General features: G+C 37.6%; 1 protein-coding gene across 2 annotated transcripts in view; it reads left to right on the forward strand.

Annotated features, from left to right (window-relative positions):
* Positions 1-9,326: 9,326 nt before the first annotated feature.
* The window catches only part of LOC144436207 (uncharacterized), a 45,217-nt gene continuing 36,786 nt past the window's right edge, over positions 9,327-17,757 (forward strand). Inside the window, exons 1-3 of one of the 2 annotated variants that reach the window (XM_078124931.1) lie at positions 9,327-9,424; positions 10,813-10,908; positions 12,230-12,298. In XM_078124931.1, the coding sequence (XP_077981057.1) occupies positions 10,885-10,908; positions 12,230-12,298 (93 nt within the window). In that variant the 5' untranslated portion in view covers positions 9,327-9,424; positions 10,813-10,884. The remainder of the gene's footprint in view (positions 9,425-10,812; positions 10,909-12,229; positions 12,299-17,757) is intronic. The other variant, XM_078124932.1, reaches the window with a different exon arrangement.

Raw genomic sequence — 17,757 nt, forward strand, 5'->3', positions numbered from 1 at the left:
CGTGTAACCGGGCCTTTAGTACATGTACCAGTATTTAGATCTCTCAGTGTGACATCATGTTATACTGTTAGTACATGTAGCAGTATTTAGATCTCTCAGTGTGACATCATGTTATACTGTTAGTACATGTACCAGTATTTAGATCTCTCAGTGTGACATCATGTTATACTGTTAGTACATGTACCAGTATTTAGATCTCTCAGTGTGACATCATGTTATACTGTTAGTACATGTAAATGTACCAGTATTTAGATCTCTCAGTGTGACATCATGTTATACTGTTAGTACATGTACCAGTATTTAGATCTCTCAGTGTGACATCATGTTACACTGTTAGTGTTAGTACATGTACCAGTATTTAGATCTCTCAGTGTGACATCATGTTATACTGTTAGTGTTAGTACATGTACTAGTATTTAGATCTCTCAGTGTGACATCATGTTATACTGTTAGTACATGTACCAGTATTTAGATCTCTCAGTGTGACATCCTGTTATACTGTTAGTACATGTACCAGTATTTAGATCTCTCAGTGTGACATCCTGTTATACTGTTAGTACATGTACCAGTATTTAGATCTCTCAGTGTGACATCATGTTATACTGTTAGTACATGTACCAGTATTTAGATCTCTCAGTGTGACATCATGTTATACTGTTAGTACATGTACCAGTATTTAGATCTCTCAGTGTGACATCATGTTATACTGTTAGTACATGTAGCAGTATTTAGATCTCTCAGTGTGACATCATGTTATACTGTGAGTACATTTACTAGTATTTAGATCTCTCAGTGTGACAACCTGTTTTACTATAAGACTGTTTTTGTTTCTATTTCAGATTGTTGGCAGTCATGTAAACAGTTATGAAACTTACTACAGACAGGTAGGGGTGAAATCAAAATAGAAAACATTGTAATTATGCATCCTAATGAGTGAAGAATAATAGTTACCAGTCTTTACTCTGCACTACAGTGAATATTCATAATTCTCAATGCATATTCATGAACCTTTAGCTTATACTATTTTATAGACAATAAAAAGTAAGTAGGCCCCAACTATGACCATTTACATGTAGTCTTCATTATACATGTACCATTGTGAAAAAAAATTTATGAAACTCAAAGACATGCAAAAATTTCAAAGTTGTTATTCATTGTATAGCTTTCGAACAGTCAATATGTCTTTCCTACATGTATGTCATTTAGCTCAACAAAGATCAGAAGGTACAGAGAATATTATCCCCGTTGGCCCTTTTTACCTTTCATAAGGGGAGGTATTGAAATGGCAATGTGTGTCTGTCTGTCTGTCCATCCGTGTGTGTGTGTGTGTGTGTGTGTGTGTGTGTGTGTGTGTGTGTGTGTGTGTGTGTGTGTGTGTGTGTGTGTGTGTGTGTGTGTGTGTTGGTACTGGCATTACCACTGGGTGCCGTCAAGTAGTGGTCAAATCAGTACTAGTCCAACCTCTGTGTAGTGGTCAAATTGGTACATGTACTTGCATTACCACTGGGTGTGAAGGAGTAGTGGTCAAATTGGTACTAGCCTTACCACTATGTGCCACTGAGGAGTGGTCAGACTGGTACAGGTGTTACCACTGTGCCCTGAGCAGTGGTCAAATTGGTTCTACTAGCCTTATCACTGGGTGCCACTGAGGAGTGGTCAAATTTGTAGTGGTGTTACTACTGGGTGCCACTGGTGAGTCGTCAAACTGGTACTGATGTTACCACTGTGTGCCTCTGAGCAGTGGTGAAATTGGTACTAGCCTTACTACTTGGTATCAATGAGTAGTAGTGAAATTGGTACTAGCCTTACTACTTGGTATCAATGAGTATTAGTGAAATTGGTACTAGCCTTACTACTTGGTATCAATGAGTAGTAGTGAAATTGGTACTAGCCTTACTACTTGGTATCAATGAGTATTAGTGAAATTGGTACTAGCCTTACTACTTGGTATCAATGAGTAGTAGTGAAATTGGTACTAGCCTTACTACTTGGTATCAATGAGTATTAGTGAAATTGGTACTAGCCTTACTACTTGGTATCAATGAGTAGTAGTGAAATTGGTACTAGCCTTACTACTTGGTATCAATGAGTATTAGTGAAATTGGTACTAGCCTTACTACTTGGTATCAATGAGTAGTAGTGAAATTGGTACTAGCCTTACTACTTGGTATCAATGAGTAGTAGTGAAATTGGTACTAGCCTTACTACTTGGTATCAATGAGTAGTAGTGAAATTGGTACTAGCCTTACTACTTGGTATCAATGAGTAGTAGTGAAATTGGTACTAGCCTTACTACTTGGTATCAATGAGTATTAGTGAAATTGGTACTAGACTTACTATTTGGTATCAATGAGTAGTAGTGAAATTGGTACTAGCCTTACTACTTGGTATCAATGAGTAGTGGTGAAATTGGTACTAGCCTTACTACTTGGTATCAATGAGTAGTAGTGAAATTGGTACTAGCCTTACTACTTGGTATCAATGAGTAGTAGTGAAATTGGTACTAGCCTTACTACTTGGTATCAATGAGTAGTGGTGAAATTGGTACTAGCCTTACTACTTGGTATCAATGAGTAGAGGTGAAATTGGTACTAGCCTTACTACTTGGTATCAATGAGTAGAGGTGAAATTGGTACTAGCCTTACTACTTGGTATCAATGAGTAGTAGTGAAATTCGTACTAGCCTTACTACTTGGTATCAATGAGTAGTGGTGAAATTGGTACTAGCCTTACTATTTGGTATCAATGAGTAGTAGTGAAATTGGTACTAGCCTTACTACTTGGTATCAATGAGTAGTGGTGAAATTGGTACTAGCCTTACTACTTGGTATCAATGAGTAGTAGTGAAATTGGTACTAGCCTTACTACTTGGTATCAATGAGTAGTGGTGAAATTGGTACTAGCCTTACTACTTGGTATCAATGAGTAGTGGTGAAATTGGTACTAGCCTTACTACTTGGTATCAATGAGTAGTAGTGAAATTGGTACTAGCCTTACTATTTGGTATCAATGAGTAGTGGTGAAATTGGTACTAGCCTTACTACTTGGTATCAATGAGTAGTAGTGAAATTGGTACTAGCCTTACTATTTGGTATCAATGAGTAGTAGTGAAATTGGTACTAGCCTTACTACTTGGTATCAATGAGTAGTAGTGAAATTGGTACTAGCCTTACTACTTGGTATCAATGAGTAGTAGTGAAATTGGTACTAGCCTTACTACTTGGTATCAATGAGTAGTAGTGAAATTGGTACTAGCCTTACTACTTGGTATCAATGAGTAGTAGTGAAATTGGTACTAGCCTTACTACTTGGTATCAATGAGTAGTAGTGAAATTGGTACTAGCCTTACTACTTGGTATCAATGAGTAGTAGTGAAATTGGTACTAGCCTTACTACTTGGTATCAATGAGTAGTAGTGAAATTGGTACTAGCCTTACTATTTGGTACCAATGAGTAGTAGTGAAATTGGTACTAGCCTTACTATTTGGTATCAATGAGTAGTGGTGAAATTGGTACTAGCCTTACTACTTGGTATCAATGAGTAGTGGTGAAATTGGTACTAGCCTTACTACTTGGTATCAATGAGTAGAGGTGAAATTGGTACTAGCCTTACTACTTGGTATCAATGAGTAGTAGTGAAATTGGTACTAGCCTTACTACTTGGTATCAATGAGTAGTAGTGAAATTGGTACTAGCCTTACTACTTGGTATCAATGAGCAGTGGTGAAATTGGTACTAGCCTTACTACTTGGTATCAATGAGTAGTGGTGAAATTGGTACTAGCCTTACTATTTGGTATCAATGAGTAGTGGTGAAATTGGTACTAGCCTTACTACTTGGTATCAATGAGTAGTAGTGAAATTGGTACTAGCCTTACTACTTGGTATCAATGAGTAGAGGTGAAATTGGTACTAGCCTTACTACTTGGTATCAATGAGTAGTAGTGAAATTGGTACTAGCCTTACTACTTGGTATCAATGAGTAGAGGTGAAATTGGTACTAGCCTTACTACTTGGTATCAATGAGTAGTGGTGAAATTGGTACTAGCCTTACTACTTGGTATCAATGAGTAGTAGTGAAATTGGTACTAGCCTTACTACTTGGTATCAATGAGTAGAGGTGAAATTGGTACTAGCCTTACTACTTGGTATCAATGAGTAGAGGTGAAATTGGTACTAGCCTTACTACTTGGTATCAATGAGTAGTAGTGAAATTGGTACTAGCCTTACTATTTGGTATCAATGAGTAGTGGTGAAATTGGTACTAGCCTTACTACTTGGTATCAATGAGTAGTAGTGAAATTGGTACTAGCCTTACTACTTGGTATCAATGAGTAGTAGTGAGATTGGTACTAGCCTTACTACTTGGTATCAATGAGTAGAGGTGAAATTGGTACTAGCCTTACTACTTGGTATCAATGAGTAGTAGTGAAATTGGTACTGGCCTTACTACTTGGTATCAATGATCGAGTAGTAGTGAAATTGGTACTGGCCTTACTACTTGGTATCAATGAGTAGTAGTGAAATTGGTACTAGCCTTACTACTTGGTATCAATGAGTAGTGGTGAAATTGGTACTAGCCTTACTATTTGGTATCAATGAGTAGTAGTGAAATTGGTACTGGCCTTACTACTTGGTATCAATGATCGAGTAGTAGTGAAATTGGTACTAGCCTTACTACGTGGTATCAATGAGTAGTGGTGAAATTGGTACTAGACTTACTATTTGGTATCAATGAGTAGTAGTGAAATTGGTACTAGCCTTACTACTTGGTATCAATGAGTAGTGGTGAAATTGGTACTAGCCTTACTATTTGGTATCAATGAGTAGTGGTGAAATTGGTACTAGCCTTACTACTTGGTATCAATGAGTAGTAGTGAAATTGGTACTAGCCTTACTATTTGGTATCAATGAGTAGTGGTGAAATTGGTACTAGCCTTACTACTTGGTATCAATGAGTAGTGGTGAAATTGGTACTAGCCTTACTGCTTGGTATCAATGAGTAGTAGTGAAATTGGTACTAGCCTTACTACTTGGTATCAATGAGTAGTAGTGAAATTGGTACTAGCCTTACTACTTGGTATCAATGAGTAGTAGTGAAATTGGTACTAGCCTTACTACTTGGTATCAATGAGTAGTAGTGAAATTGGTACTAGCCTTACTACTTGGTATCAATGAGTAGTGGTGAAATTGGTACTAGCCTTACTACTTGGTATCAATGAGTAGTAGTGAAATTGGTACTAGCCTTACTACTTGGTATCAATGAGTAGTAGTGAAATTGGTACTAGCCTTACTACTTGGTATCAATGAGTAGTAGTGAAATTGGTACTAGCCTTACTACTTGGTATCAATGAGTAGTGGTGAAATTGGTACTAGCCTTACTACTTGGTATCAATGAGTAGTCGTGAAATTGGTACTAGCCTTACTACTTGGTATCAATGAGTAGTAGTGAAATTGGTACTAGCCTTACTACTTGGTATCAATGAGTAGTGGTGAAATTGGTACTAGCCTTACTACTTGGTATCAATGAGTAGTGGTGAAATTGGTACTAGCCTTACTACTTGGTATCAATGAGTAGTAGTGAAATTGGTACTAGCCTTACTACTTGGTATCAATGAGTAGTGGTGAAATTGGTACTAGCCTTACTACTTGGTATCAATGAGTAGTAGTGAAATTGGTACTAGCCTTACTACTTGGTATCAATGAGTAGTAGTGAAATTGGTACTAGCCTTACTACTTGGTATCAATGAGTAGTAGTGAAATTGGTACTAGCCTTACTACTTGGTATCAATGAGTAGTAGTGAAATTGGTACTAGCCTTACTACTTGGTATCAATGAGTAGTAGTGAAATTGGTACTAGCCTTACTACTTGGTATCAATGAGTAGTGGTGAAATTGGTACTAGCCTTACTACTTGGTATCAATGAGTAGTAGTGAAATTGGTACTAGCCTTACTACTTGGTATCAATGAGTAGTAGTGAAATTGGTACTAGCCTTACTACTTGGTATCAATGAGTAGTAGTGAAATTGGTACTAGCCTTACTACTTGGTATCAATGAGTAGTGGTGAAATTGGTACTAGCCTTACTACTTGGTATCAATGAGTAGTAGTGAAATTGGTACTAGCCTTACTACTTGGTATCAATGAGTAGTGGTGAAATTGGTACTAGCCTTACTACTTGGTATCAATGAGTAGTAGTGAAATTGGTACTAGCCTTACTACTTGGTATCAATGAGTAGTAGTGAAATTGGTACTAGCCTTACTACTTGGTATCAATGAGTAGTAGTGAAATTGGTACTAGCCTTACTACTTGGTATCAATGAGTAGTAGTGAAATTGGTACTAGCCTTACTACTTGGTATCAATGAGTAGTAGTGAAATTGGTACTAGCCTTACTACTTGGTATCAATGAGTAGTGGTGAAATTGGTACTAGCCTTACTACTTGGTATCAATGAGTAGTAGTGAAATTGGTACTAGCCTTACTACTTGGTATCAATGAGTAGTAGTGAAATTGGTACTAGCCTTACTATTTGGTACCAATGAGTAGTAGTGAAATTGGTACTAGCCTTACTACTTGGTATCAATGAGTAGTGGTGAAATTGGTACTAGCCTTACTACTTGGTATCAATGAGTAGTGGTGAAATTGGTACTAGCCTTACTACTTGGTATCAATGAGTAGTAGTGAAATTGGTACTGGCCTTACTATTTGGTATCAATGAGTAGTAGTGAAATTGGTACTAGCCTTACTACTTGGTATCAATGAGTAGTGGTGAAATTGGTACTAGCCTTATCAATGGGTGCCACTGAGGAGTGGTCAGATTTGTACTGGTGTTGCCACTGTGTGCCACTGATGAGTGTTCAAACTGGTAATGGCATTACCACTGGGTGCGAAGGAGTAGTGGTCAAATTGGTACTGGCCTTACCACTGTGTGCAACTGAGGAGTGGTCAGACTGGTACAGGTGTTACCACTGTGTGTCACTGAGCAGTGGTCAAATTGGTACTGGCCTTATCACTGGGTGCCATTAAGTAGTAGTCAGATTGGTAAGATCTTGCGAGATATGCAAATATGCCTAACAATGGTTGTCAAGAGGGTCAAGCTATCAGCCTTGCCATGTTGTTTACATAAAGGTCAATGCATTCATCTGAAAAAAATACTCCCTTCTGTGCCCATCTACATGTACAACTGTAAGTCGTCATGGAAAACATTGACAAATTGAAAGTATCCAAACTAAAGAGCATGTTATGAAAATTTGGAATGTCAACAACAAGTTATTAAAAAAATATGTCATGGTGTTACACTGTTATTTCCGAATTGACTGTCATTTCTGTGAATACATTGTCTGTGCCAAACTTACGCAGCATAGTAGATGGCTATAATATTTCAATCTTGAGAAATGGTAATTAATGACAAGCAAAATCGAGTAGTTTTGATTATTAGTACACATGTACAGAGTTAGCGCTAGGATTTTCAAACTAAATTTGTGCCAAAAAGTACACATTTTCTTTTAGCCACAGAGGTATCTTATTAGCCACACAGTCCACATTTAATATGTGATTAGAAACAAGATTGGCATGGGCTTACTGTTAGCAAATGTTTGGTTATTGCTTTGAAGTTGTGGAACACGACATTGATTCGCAGTTCTGAGTTGTTGTAATTATTAGCTAAATCTCTTAGTTCAGTGTGACCTGTAAAATTTGAATATGACCCAACATATGGAAAACATATAAACAGTTTCATGTGCCCCATGGCCATTTCCTGACGCGGAGAGTACATCTTGGGTAGTTTAGAAACTAAGTGCTATTATCAATATCTATCGACGTGATTGGTTACTTATTAACAGACTGGTTAGACAGGGTCTGCATCAATATGACGGCCATTACACAAAGCATCTTCCATTAATGGGCAAAGCGATGGTCAAATTTAGACCACATTGGGCGGTCTATGCTGAAATCTTCACTCAGATAAATTCATACTGCCATGTCACCATTTCAGTCTCACTAAAACTTCAACTTTCTTTTTGAGCTTCGCTACTAGATTGAATGCATTACATGAATTTAACATTCACTACATACTCTCACTCGTGGGTGAACATGGTTCACGCGTAATGTTAAGGCATCGTACAAGAATAAACAAATCTCTATGTATATACCAAGTTAATAGTTCTCTTCAGCAACATAAATTTTTTTCAAACATGTCTCTGTCAAGTTGATAGTTAATGCTGTCATTCATGTCATGGAAGTTGGTTAGTTTGTGTACTGTAGTGCTGTGTACATAGTGTACTGTACTCTGTATGGCCTGACTCTGAGAAGGGCCGGGGCGCATATATTTCCAGAGAATGATTACTGCATGGAAAATCAAAAGCCAAGAAAGATAACATTAAATCACATTATAGAATATTATTGTGACATTTTGGAAGTACAAGCTGTGTGTACGTGTATACAGTGTGTGGAAGAATGACATGTACAGCGTGCATGTAATTTGTAAACATTTCGTAATGTATTCTGTGTACATCTGAAATTAAATATATATCGTGTGTATGCAAATTCGGAAAAGACACACCGTCCTGGGATTTTGACGCTAATTTTGGCGAGAACGCATCTTAAAAAAGTGACTGCTGGAATGACCGTGGAATGATACGACCACAAACATTATCATTTTTTTTTTGCCAATTAGGAATTTTATTCGCATTTTGCGACTGTGGCGAGTGCCAGCACTAACTCTACATATACATGGTGGAAGCAATTTCCATCACCAATTCAATATTAGTATTTAGTACGCTATGCACATGAAGTGACGTGTAGTACATGTAGTAGTACACATACACCATAAGCCCTTACGTACCATTGACATTTACACATTTTTAAGAGAACAAATGCTCCGGTTTGGTCCTAAAGTTCAGAATTGAAAAGTTCTAAATTATCAAGTGGATCCAACTCTAATTCAAAATGTAATATTTTCATGAAACTGATGTCAAAGGTAACACTGTCAATTTCAGCCACTCTTCATCTGTGCCCAGACAGCCATAAATCACAGTCTGACAGCTAGTTATGAAACCCCTGCTGGCGACTTTTACATACGCACATCAATTTTACAACCATACTTTAAAAGTCTGCTTCCCTTGATCTATCATACATACTGCACTGTACATGCGATTACGTTGAGAACAATGGTATTGCTAAGTGTTTGACACTTCAGCTTGATATACCCTAACGTGGTTGCTATGCACTCGTGAGATCTTCCGCAAGACGGAAGATTGTTTATTGTTGTTAATTGTTTTGTTTTACAGGTTGACCCTCTTAGTAGTGGTAAAATTGGGGCAGCAGATGCTGCTTCGTTTTTAAAAAAGTCTGGTTTAAAAGAGACAGTGCTGCATAAAATATGGGAATTATCTGACCCAACGGGAAAAGGATTTTTAGACAAACAGGTAAGACGTTACTATCTTGTAAGTATACTTATGTGTAGATGATGGTGGTGATGATAATGTTTGTTTACACTGGATGATTCTTTAAACATAGTGTTTGTCTTCCGAGAAGTGAAGTGAGGACCGTCCCTCATGGGTTCATTGTTAATGAAGGAGGAAACTGGAGTACTCAGGAAAAACTAGTCTGTATTCATATGCGAATTATATTTTGTTATATTCCTAAAAAAATGTTTTGAAATATTTTTTTATTTATTACTAATTATGTACACATTAAATAACCTGTAATAATCAGCATGCACAGTGCACATTCTATAACGAACATGTGCTACTCCCTGAGCATTCAAACGCATAAATATATAATCCTAGGTCTGTACTAACCTGGAATTGCCTCTAGTGTTTAACTCGGCACCAGCTTTAAGCGTTCAAATTCTTTCACCAAATTAGCATAATATTAACATAATCTTTGCGGACAACCTAAAAACTTGGACGCCAAATCAATGCATATGAAGTGGAACACCGAACTCTGAACCGTTTAAGAGGACCATAATTATTACAAATTGATAAAGAGACAAAACTAAATCGTTCTTGCATGAACAGTGAACAAAAATTACCTTTACAACTGCCGGTAAGCTATGATGTCGCCATAGTATGTGTAGTCGCATATGCTCAAAAATGCAACATTTGCTTTGTTATGCAAATAAACAGAAGCACTCATAATAATTCATAGAACTGAAAGTATGGGGGGTTAGAACAGTCATCTGACTTCATCAAAATAACAATGCACATGTACATATACATGCATACAATGTTTTTTCTTTGAATGCATATATACCTTTATGTGCAAATGCTAGAGTACACAAAACAAGTCAAGACGATAGTTGACAGTCTAAGGAAAGACCCTGTGTTGTTCAGTAGAGTCAATTTGAATAACACTCTTCTTACTTAAAGTACAAATGTACGGTAAATTGAATCAAACATAGGAGAGGGGTTGAATGTAGACCACAGTTGTAAGAAGGAAGCAGATTTACTACGCAATCAGTAACAGATGTGGTATAACATTGACCACCCAAAAATCATGAAAAGACAAACACCCACAGCTTAGCAATATTGTCATGCAGTAGATTGCCATCAGTTTTAAAACAAATTATATTTAAAGTAAGAATGTATAGAGAAAGTGATTTTCCTGCAGAAGAAAACAAAACATTTCTCTAAATAAAATTTTTTATGGTTTGTGGCTTTTGTGTATATGTTGTTTATAGAAACAAACAAACAAACAAAAATGTAGGTATTGTGTCCAAATAATATACTCCCACAATACAGCGTTGCTATATGTATGAAAGGAGATGGATTTCTAACAAAGTGAAACTTGTTCTTCCTTTTTTGTTTGTTAGGGATTTTTTGTAGGATTAAAACTGATAGCACTAGCTCAGAGTGGTAAAGATGTAACAACAGCTAATATTACAATGTCAATTCCCCCTCCAAACATGGTGAGTAGTACCTGTATTATCAACATATTGGATAGTTTTGTAGAGTGTGCAGACAGTTTGTTCTAGTTTCACTGAGTTCAATATGTATATATAAACCATCATATTTTCAAATGTTTTCAATTATTAATGGATTTCAAACTTAGTCCACATTTTTTTGAGGGCATGTAGTGTATTTAGTCCCCGCGGACGAAGTCCGGAACGGGGACTTATGGATTGGGTTCCGTCTGTCCGTGCGTGCGTGCGTGCGTGTGTCCGTCCGTCCTGCTGTCCGCAGCTGTTTCTTGGAGATGCCTGGACCGATTTTTTTCAAACTTGGTACAGGGGCAACATACTATGGCATACATATGCACGTCAATTTGTTTTATGATACGATCCAACCATTTTGTTTGCGAATTTTCCCTGTCTAGAGCCATAACTCGGACATGCTTTAACAGATCTCATTCAAAGTTGGTATTAGGACAGTGTTCTATGACATACATGTGCATATTCATTGTTGTCATGATACGATCCAATATGGCCACCTAGCAGCCATTTTGTTTGTGAATTTTCATGTCCAAAGCCATAACTCAGACATGCTTGAACAGATCTCATTCAAAGTTGGTATTAGGACAGTGTTCTATGACATACATGTGCATATCCATTTTCATTGTGATACGATCCAATATGGCTGCCTGGCAGCCATTTTGTTTGCGAATTTTCATGTCCAAAGCCATAACTCAGACATGCTTGAACAGATCTCATTTAAAGTTGGTATTAGGACAGTGTTCTATGACATACATGTGCATATCCATTTTCGTCGTGATACGATCCAATATGGCTGCCTGGCAGCCATTTTGTTTGTGAATTTTCCATGTCCAAAGCCATAACTCAGACTTCATTTTCATCGTGATATGATCCCCCATACCCAACCAATCCTTTATTGTTGGAGGCATATTCCATGTCCAACAAGCACACACAACATATCTAAGTCTGTTTGTTTTAGGTTCACAAATGTTGTTGCGTGATCAGAGTAGTGATAATTCCTTAAAACCCAATTATAGCGGGGACTATGTCATTCTCAATGACTTGTTTTTATGTGTTTGTGATCAAACCTAGTGCATTCATGGAATATTCATCTCATGTTGGAAACTAGGAACTCCCTTCCCCCCAAAACAACCCCAAAACAACCCCAAAACAACAAAATAAAAAAAACCCCAAACCCCTAACAAATCACTCATGTTGCCTGGAAAGTAAATTACCTCAAATAGAATTACATGATGTATGTAAGCAATCCAGTTTAGTACATTGTAAGTTGATTCAAGTTGTTTTGATTTAATAACAGGGAGGATCAGGAATAGCTACACCACCAATTCTAGGTTCCCCTGCTATGGAGTCTGCATGGTTAGTTACAGTAAGTAGACACAGATTTAAATGACAATATTTAGATGCTAGAAGACACTGCCCAGTTTGTCACTTCAGAAGCAAACGCCACGGTCACAAACTAGTTTTACAAAAAGGTTTTTGAGCATTCTCCTCCAGATTTTATTCCTGTAATATAATATCACACCACTGTCAGTGGGGTATGGACAGGACATTTTTGCCCTGTAAAGTAAAATTTGCCACATTTTCATCAACTATTAGGTCTATGATTTCACATTAAAACATTTTATGTGTACTAACAAAAGTTGTTTTTCAGTATTGTTCATAGACTTGCTTTAGAATGTTCAGAATGTCTGCTGTCAGCGACAACTGTGCTGAGCTTAAGGGTTAGGTTGATTCTCCATTGTCTGTCCGTCAACATTTTTTATTTTCATCTTCTTCTCCAAAAGCAACAGTCGGAACATTTGGTCTGCATGTTCCTTGGGGGAGGCTAATCAGATTTGTTCATGCCAAGTTCATCTGTGCCATTTTCAGTTTTTTATTAGCTCCGCTGTCAGCGAAAGCTGAAAGCGTAGCTTTAGGTATAGGTTGTATAGAGTATAGAGAGTAGAGTGAATCATAGGTGTCCGTCAAACTTTTATATTTTCATTATTTTCTACGAAAGTGACAGTCAGAATTCTTTGATATTTGGTATGCATGTTCCCTGGGGGGGAGGCTATTCAGATTTGTTCATGCCAAGTTGATCTGTGCCATTTTCAATTTTTTTATGATTTTTTTTCAAAAAATGACATTTTCATCATCTCCTCAAATACAACTTTGATATCTGGTGTGTTGATGTGCAGGGAGTAGCTTACTCAGATTTGTTAATTTCAAGTCAGCACATCTTCATTTTTATTTTTTATGATTTTTTTCTTGTAATTTTACAAAAAAATTAATATGTTAATGAGCATTGTGACTGACGCCATATTGGAAATCAGTTGACGAGACTTTAAGTAAACTGCCACTTTTCAAAAGACACTATTGACGTCAAACAAGCAATGTAATATGTGCTATGCTCATAATTCTATGCATTGGGCACCCAAATGACAAGTGTTTGTTCGAAACAGGGTTGCAAACTTCAAATCCAAATTCGGCACCCCTTCTACATAATCAGCCAGTCCGCAACATCCTCATTTGCATACATCTATCTTGTGACTGTTACACCTAATTTTTCGGTATTTTCAACTCGCCGTAACTTTCACTAGAGTCCCCCATTTTAGATACTGAAAACGCCTAAACCTCAACTGACATCTCTTCTTTCATGCCAGCAAAATAAATTTTGGCATTACATTTAAGAATACCAATTTTCCGACGAATTCGGGACGCATACTTGAGGCCTTGAAATTTCGACCTGGTTTTCGCTCGAGTCATAGTTTCCTCAATACTGACCGGAAAGTTTACATTTCACAAAAAGGTGGATTTTTATGTGTTTTAAATAACCATGGCAAGTAAAATTTAGTAGGATCGGTGTGTAACGGTCTGGACCATTCAAGAATTTTCGGTAGAAAACGACTGATTTGACCCGGAAGTTGAAGCTGGCTACGTCTGACCGGGCGATTTTCCACAACCAGCAGCAAGCAACGTGGGAGTTCTTGGTACTCACTAAAATCACACTTCAGACCCACTATAAAAGTTTGATGTTTTCAGATAACATGTAACTTGTGATTAATTCTATATTGTCGTGCAATTTGGATTGACAGTCTCGAATGAAGACAGCTTGCGTAAGCAAGGCATGCCTAGGCCATAAGGCGTGCGCAATACGTACACTGAATCGACCAAACTTTGTTTATTGGCCGACAGTTTACATATAAACACAGATAACTAATGTTAGTTATCTGTGATGTAAATGACATGAACATGTCTTGCTAATTCCAAAATGCAAATATTTGGCAAGTAAAAATAATTAAAATAATTACAACTTTAATTTGGCTTCAGACTTTGCATTATTATTTGCGTATCTTTCCCCGTTTTACGTGTAGATCCAAAATGGTTCTCTCTAGTCATGTCAGTGATCATACCGGGGCTGCTTTGAGTACGAGCGAGGTGAAACATGTTAAGGTATTTTGTTGAGAATTATAAATATTGCGAAATGTCAAGTACAAGGTTTAATACAATGGAATGATGAAAAAAAATGGCCGAGTCTGATGACAGGCGCAGGTCACAAGACACTCCGTAAATTTAAATATTAGACGATGTTATGTCTACTACAAGTTGAATGTTGTTGACAAATAAGCTTATGGACAGTGTTTTTGGTAAATTTGTTAGAAAATTGAAATTGAAATTGCCTCAAAATTGTTTTAGATCCCTAGCTTACTTCATTCATTATTAAAATTTTCCAGGGTTAAAGCTGTAAGGCATTGGAATTATTTATAGCCAACCTCAAAAATCCCCTGTGTGTGTGTATATTTCCCAGTCATTATTTTTCTGAGATTTTGTGTAATTTTCATAACAGTAAAAATTTTTATAAAATGGTGACTATGGTATAAAAGTACAATATTTTACCAACTTTCTGTGTAAAATGTGTTTTATAGTGAGACATCATATGAACCACTAACCACTTTATTACATTGCTACCAAAATAAAAACTAAAAAGAACAGCAGAGCTATTCTGACCGATACGTCGCTTGTTTGTCAAAAATGATATTTTCAACTTCTCAAATATTACTTGTCAGATTGCTTTGATATCTGGCATGTAGATTGACAGAGGGTAGTTTATTGAGATTTGTTAATTTCAAGTCAGTACATGTTCTTTTCTATATTTTGTGAATTTTTGTTTGTATTTTATGAAATATGTAAATTAGATGCATGTTTATTGTGACCGATGCCATATTGGAAATCAGCCCACTAGACTGAAGTAAACAGCCACTTTTCAAAAGACACAACGTCACTTACCCTTTATCCATACGGGTGCCATAACCCCCGTCACTTACCCTTTATCCATATGGGCGCCATAACTCCCGTCACTTACCCTTTATCCATACAGGCGACATAACCCCTGTCACTTACCCTTTATCCATATGGGCGCCATAACCCCCGTCACTTACCCTTTATCCATACAGGCGACATAACTCCCGTCACTTACCCTTTATCCATATGGGCGCCATAACCCCCGTCACTTACCCTTTATCCATATGGGCGCCATAACCCCCGTCACTTACCCTTTATCCATATGGGTGCCATAACTCCTGTCACTTACCCTTTCTCCATACAGGCGACATAACCCCCGTCACTTACCCTTTATATCCATACAGGCGACATAACCCCCGTCACTTACCCTTTATCCATATGGGCGCCATAACTCCCGTCACTTACCCTTTATCCATACAGGCGACATAACCCCCGTCACTTACCCTTTATCCATATGGGCGCCATAACCCCTGTCACTTACCCTTTATCCATATGGGTGCCATAACTCCCGTCACTTACCCTTTATCCATATGGGCGACATAACCCCCGTCACTTACCCTTTATCCATATGGGCGCCATAACTCCCGTCACTTACCCTTTAACCATACAGGCGACATAACCCCCGTCACTTACCCTTTATCCATATGGGCGCCATAACCCCCGTCACTTACCCTTTATCCATACGGGCGCCATAACTCTCGTCACTTACCCTTTATCCATATGGGCGCCATAACCCCCGTCACTTACCCTTTATCCATACGGGCACAACTACAAATAATTATTGAGTTTGAATTAAACTGAACAAAGTAAACATTTACTTCCATTTTCACTTGAATTTCATTACAAATGATCCTCAGATTATGCCTGAAAAGTCGATGAATAAGTCATGCATCATGTTTTATAAATGCGCAGCCCCCTGACATACTTTCATTTCTATATGATTTGCTTCATAATTGGATGGTACCTGTACATTATTGCAATTCCCTCATCTGACATTTACGTTGTATTCTATTTGCACAACGTTAGGCAATAGTGCCACTATTAGTTCTTATAAAACACCACCGTCTCTAGATTTGACTGGACAAAATACTGTGCTAGAAAGACTGCACATGTTAGTAAATTAATCAATGGAATGTAGGTTTCAGACATATGATAACTCAGCATGTGATAGTGCATCTTCATTTCGCACGTCATTGAATACCGAGTGTAGAATACACATTTTTTGAAAACATATATAATACGTAAAGAATTTTTAGATAAATGGTTTGAATTTAATCAGGATGGTTCTAAATTGCAGACAAATGAGTACTAAATTTGTAGAAATGACGTGGTTTGCACGATCCCTGGACCATGGGAGTGGAATTGATTTGGAAATGATGTGGTTTGCACGATCCCTGGAACATGGGATTGGAATTCATTTGGAAATGATGTGGTTTGCACGATGCCTGGACAATGGGTGTGGAATTCATTTGGAAATGACGTGGTTTGCACGATCCCTGGACCATGGGAGTGGAATTCATTTGGAAATGACGTGGTTTGCACGATGCCTGGACAATGGGTGTGGAATTGATTTGGAAATGACGTGGTTTGCACGATCCCTGGACCATGGGAGTGGAATTCATTTGGAAATGATGTGGTTTGCATGATCCCTGGACCATGGGAGTGGAATTCATTTGGAAATGATGTGGTTTGCATGATCCCTGGACCATGGGAGTGGAATTCATTTGGAAATGATGTGGTTTGCATGATCCCTGGACCATGGGTGTGGAATTGATTTGGAAATGACGTGGTTTGCACGATCCCTGGACCATGGGAGTGGAATTCATTTGGAAATGATGTGGTTTGCATGATCCATGGACCATGGGAGTGGAATTCATTTGGAAATGATGTGGTTTGCATGATCCCTGGACCATGGGTGTGGAATTCATTTGGAAATGACGTGGTTTGCACGATCCCTGGACTATGGGAGTGGAATTCATTTGGAAATGATGTGGTTTGCATGATCCCTGGACCATGGGTGTGGAATTCATTTGGAAATGATGTGGTTTGCACGATACCTGGACCATGGGTGTGGAATTCATTTGGATATGATGTGGTTTGCATGATCCCTGGACCATGGGAGTGGAATTCATTTGGAAATGACGTGGTTTGCACGATCCCTGGACCATGGGAGTGGAATTCATTTGGAAATGCCATTTATTGTCACGAAAATTGACAACCATTTATATTTTGTTTTATTTCTTTTTTTGTTGTTGCTTGTTTGTTTCATTAATTTGATATTGGTTTGTCAAGCTAGATCGCCAACATTGTTAATGCACACTATTAATTTTTCAGAAACTATTAATGTTATTTTATATAGTATATAACAATTATTCAGAAATTGAGATATTGTCTCAATCTTGAAATGTTATACTTGTGCTTCATGATACATCTTTGAACTCAATCTATGATTGACATGACAAACTAAGTTTTTTGTTCTGTAGCACAATATGCAGCACATTGATAAATAGTTCTGCAGGATGGCTCAAAGTTGTGAATGCTTCA

This window comes from Glandiceps talaboti, chromosome 6 (genome assembly GCF_964340395.1).
Source record: "Glandiceps talaboti chromosome 6, keGlaTala1.1, whole genome shotgun sequence".
In the NCBI taxonomy this organism is placed as follows: domain Eukaryota; kingdom Metazoa; phylum Hemichordata; class Enteropneusta; family Spengelidae; genus Glandiceps; species Glandiceps talaboti.